This window comes from Ricinus communis, chromosome 8, assembly GCF_019578655.1.
Source record: "Ricinus communis isolate WT05 ecotype wild-type chromosome 8, ASM1957865v1, whole genome shotgun sequence".
In the NCBI taxonomy this organism is placed as follows: Eukaryota; Viridiplantae; Streptophyta; class Magnoliopsida; order Malpighiales; family Euphorbiaceae; genus Ricinus; species Ricinus communis.
In genome coordinates this window covers 16,182,065-16,186,710 of record NC_063263.1, presented here as the reverse complement: position 1 = coordinate 16,186,710, position 4,646 = coordinate 16,182,065, and the positions used below count along the sequence as shown (strand labels likewise).

At 24.5% G+C, this 4,646-nt stretch overlaps 1 protein-coding gene across 1 annotated transcript; it reads left to right on the top strand.

Moving 5' to 3' along the window:
* The first annotated feature begins 2,986 nt into the window (after positions 1-2,986).
* LOC125370998 lies at positions 2,987-4,015 on the top strand. The gene has a single exon (XM_048378647.1). It carries the CDS (start codon positions 3,142-3,144, stop codon positions 3,661-3,663), a length of 522 nt encoding a protein of 173 aa, XP_048234604.1. The 5' UTR covers positions 2,987-3,141; the 3' UTR covers positions 3,664-4,015.
* The last annotated feature ends 631 nt before the right edge of the window (positions 4,016-4,646 follow it).

Sequence of the window (4,646 nt, the reverse complement as noted above, 5' to 3'; positions counted from 1 at the left end):
TATATATATATATATGACATGTATACTCTATTTCACACATAGACATTATATTAATATATACTCTTATATTTTATTATATATCATTATTTTTATGTCAATTATTACAACTATAAATTAATTAATATGCTATTTTTCTAATTAAATAAAAAATTTAAATTTTAAAACAAAACATATTAACTAATAAGTTAATTAAATAATAAATTTTAATCCTAAAAATTATTTATTAAATTAGTAATTTACATAATAATTAATATTTATTTCACAAATTAATAACAAAAATTTTATTTTATACAATATATTATCAAATTTACCTTTCATGAGTTTTAGTTTATGTATTTAATTTAATATTATTTTAATAATATATATATATATATATATATATATATATATATATATATATATATATATATATATATAAGACTAATTCTAAAAATAATATATCAAATTTAAATTCTACAAATTCATCAAAATAATATCGATAGCTCAGTAACGTATGATTAGACCACAAGTTAGTAGAATATTAAAAATATAAATATATTTTCTATAATTAGGATTATTTTTTAATTAAAAAATATATTTTATTAGTTATTAAAATATGAACATAAAATTACGCAATATTATTATATTTATGTGTCAATATTATTACCTCATATCAAATATCATCGTCATATGTATCAAGAATTATATTTCACTTATATATATTAGTTTTTTTATTCACGAGTATTGCAAATGAATATTAACTATTTAATTCGTTATTATAAAAAATAAAATAAGATAAATATATTTGATCGTTAATACTATTTTTGAATAAGCATAATTATATGGAAGGTTGATAATTACTTTTAAAAAATTAAAATATAGTGAAAAATGTCCAAATTATTATTTAAATCATGTAAGTTATTTTAAAATTATTATTTAATGACTTCATGATAGAATTATTAAGTCAAAGGCTGTATATACTATGTATAACTTACGCTATATATTGATAATAATAAATTAATATATAAAACTTCTATAACATATATACTTATTTTTAAGAAGAAATAAACATATTTATATCATATAAAAATACAAGTTTAATACTTATTATGAATATATTTTACATATCACTACTATTTTTTTTATTTACTTTTATTTGTAATGATATTTTTAATATATAAATATAGACACAAATACATTGTACTCAATCTAGGCATTAAGCATTCAAATTTGTTTGAATTGTTATTTTGTTCAATTAAATTCTTGTATTTTTATTTTTACTTTGATTAATGACTTCTTAAATATATTTTTTTATGAAACTTATATTTATTTTATTGAGCTATTATACTTTTATTTATATTTTTATTAAACACTCCCGAATCCTTTATTAAAGCAAAGATAAAAATAAAAAAACTTCATAAAATAAATTAAAAATTAAAAAACTCAATAGAACAAAACTGAAAAATTAATAAACCTAAAATATATTATTTACCTTCATATCATTTGAATCCATATTCATCCATGCAATTGAAATTTATATTAGAAATACTAGAGTTAATATAATTTAATTAGAGCACCACTATTGTAGTTATTATTATTACAAGCTAATATGCACCTAGCAATATACATAAATCTATATTAATAAATTTAATTATTATATATATTTGTCTTATGATTAATTAGGCAAAATGCTCTAAGATTGAGAATGTATTTAGTTTAGAGGTTTGATGCAGCTGATAACTGTTTGACACTGGACATCTATATTAAAACATTTAGTTAAGACTTAAGAAATAACAGTCAACGACTGATTTAGCCTCAATCAATCAACTGTTGATTATATCAGTTATATTTTAGAGGTTTTTTTTTTATCAACTGATAGCTTACTTAATTAATTTATTTATTTAGACACAATTATTCTTATTAAAACTTATTAATTAAGTTAATTTCATACAATTTAATTTTTATATTTTATAATAAATAACTACTAATTTGAAATTATTCTTAATAGTTAAATAATTAAGATATAATTTTATTAATGGAATTTAAATTTAAATTTTTACTCTTAAAATAAATTTCATTAGTATTTTTAATAATAGATACAATTGAACTATAATTAAATTAACTATAATATTTTAATTATTATAAGTTATTTTTATTAATTTGTATAATTGAATAAAATAAAATAATATATTTAACGATAAATTATACTGTCAATAGTCATTTAACATACTAACAGCAACTGCTAATAAAATTTTACAAAACGATTTAATTTATTAGCTATTAGCTGTATTGATCAGCTAAACTAAACAAGCCATGAGTATAAATAAATAGTAAATTAAATTTTTCCCTTTATAAAGTATACAATAACTCTACAGTATCATCTTAATATTTATTTTATTGTAATAAATGATAAATATTTGCATACTTATTTATAAAAAATTTCTATTTATTTCTCTCATATAATATCTTTTGCCATTCATTATTATTTATTTTAATATTTTAATTTATTACTTATTCAATTAAATATGTAATTGACATTAATATACTATTTTTAAAGATTAAAAATCTAACTTATTAGTTAATATGATAATATAATTATAACTAAAATGCTAAATAACTAAATTAATTTAATCATCTAAAGAATTAATAAAATTTTGTAAATAAATCTATGGGTCCCTGTACAAATATTAAATAATTTTCTATAAGCAGAAAAGAACAAATTAACGAGGGAAAATTTCTTTCTCGGTTTCGTAAAAAATGGTATGTCGTTTGTCAACTAAAAAAAAATCAATGATGTGCAACCAACTAAAAACAAACAAAAACACTGGATAAGACTTGTGCATCTTCATTTATCTCAATTTCTTTATGGAAATAAGTAATTTCCGACGTGGCAATTCGACAAAACTTATAAAGGTGTGTTTGGTAATTGCATAAGAAGTTACAGAGAAATAATTCTAAAACTAATTAGAACTAAATAGCCAGCCTTATCCATATTATATACCCAAAAACCTTTATAAAAGCAGATCAGTTCCCTCATTTTGAATGAAACCCAAATCCCCAAACACACCCTTCTCCTTCTTCTTCTTCTTCAAAACTCATTCCTACATAAACAAGAGAAAGAAAAAACACAGAAACTAAAAAGATTCTTTTAAGAAAAATTCAATGGCAACAAGTAAGAGCTACTTTGCGCGACAAAACTATCGATTTTTATCAAGCGATCATCACGGGCCACTCGCGCACGACGCGACATTCGAACTCGACGAGTCAGACATATACGGTAACTCAGTTACAACTCGTTCTAACTCACCCGAGTTTCGCAAACCGAGTTCACGAATTTCAAAGAAATCAACCACAACATCGAGTAGAGCCTCCGCCGCCGGTGGAACGGCATCTTCACTCCCGGTGAACATACCGGACTGGTCAAAGATATTGAAAGATGAGTACAGAGAGAATCGAAGGAGAGACGTCGATGATGGCGGTGATGACGATGATGATGTGGACGGCGAGGATTACTTTGACGGAGGAGGAGTTAGGGTGCCGCCACATGAGTTTTTGGCGAGACAAATGGCTCGGACGAGAATCGCTTCTTTTTCGGTACATGAAGGAGTAGGAAGGACTTTGAAAGGAAGAGATCTGAGTAGGGTTAGAAATGCAATTTGGGAAAAAACTGGGTTTCAAGATTAAATACTATCAAGTTTAGGGTTCTTGTTGTCATTTCCTTCTTAGCAGGGGCATAAACATCAAGAAAATAACAGCAAATCACTAAAGATTGAAGAGGAATTTATCATTACTACTACAGGTCTTCTTCCTTTTTTTTTTTTTTTTGGTTCTTTTTAGAGTTGAGTGGTAAATTCTTTTTCTTTTACATATATATAAATTTTAGTTCTTTTCTTCTTTGGGGGGTTTTTTTATTTTTAAATTTTGGTGACTATTGTGTGTCAAAGAATATCACTTTCACGCTTGTGATATGCTAACTTGTTTCTTCGAGATTGTATTAGAAATTGCAGAGGAAATTAAGCTACTCTTTATTTATTTATTTTGTTTGATTTTTACCATATTTTCTTACTTTATTTTGTTTGTTTTGCTTGTTTTTTTTTATTTTTTTTTTGTAATTTCGAATGTTAATGATTGCGTTTGGAAGTCACAAATGGGAGGAGGTCTTGGCGAAAGAGATTTCTGGGGGCAATTTGGGGACGACGAAGGTTCAATAATTGGTGGAGTTGGGGTTTAATGTTGGGTGGGGTTGGTGTGAATTAAGAAAAGCACAAGTCTATAATCATGGATAGTGACCCCCTTTCTGAAAAATAATTCATTTTACTTATTACCTTTTAATTGTACCCCTCTTACTTTGAATAAAGAGTTGGTACATTTTATGTGCCGCTAGTGATAGCAAACTTCCAAATCTTTTAAAAGAAAAAGAGAACTTCCAATGGCTACTTTGTGGGTTTGCAAAGGTGTAGACTTTTAGAGTGATTTTCTGATTTCGGCTTAAGTTGGGTACACTGAGATTTTCATGACATGCCCAAGCAATGGGCAATGCTACTAAATTTAGTGAGTCATGATTGATATCAAGTCCTCGAGAATTTTCATTTTGGATGTATGAATATAGAGTCATTACTCCAAGAACCAAGTTCTATTTTTGAGAATGTACATAACATCTCGTCCAC

Coding starts and splice junctions, on each gene's coding strand:
- LOC125370998 (XM_048378647.1), top strand. CDS start 3,142: ATGGCAACAAGTAAGAGCTACTTTGCGCGACAAAACTATCGATTTTTA.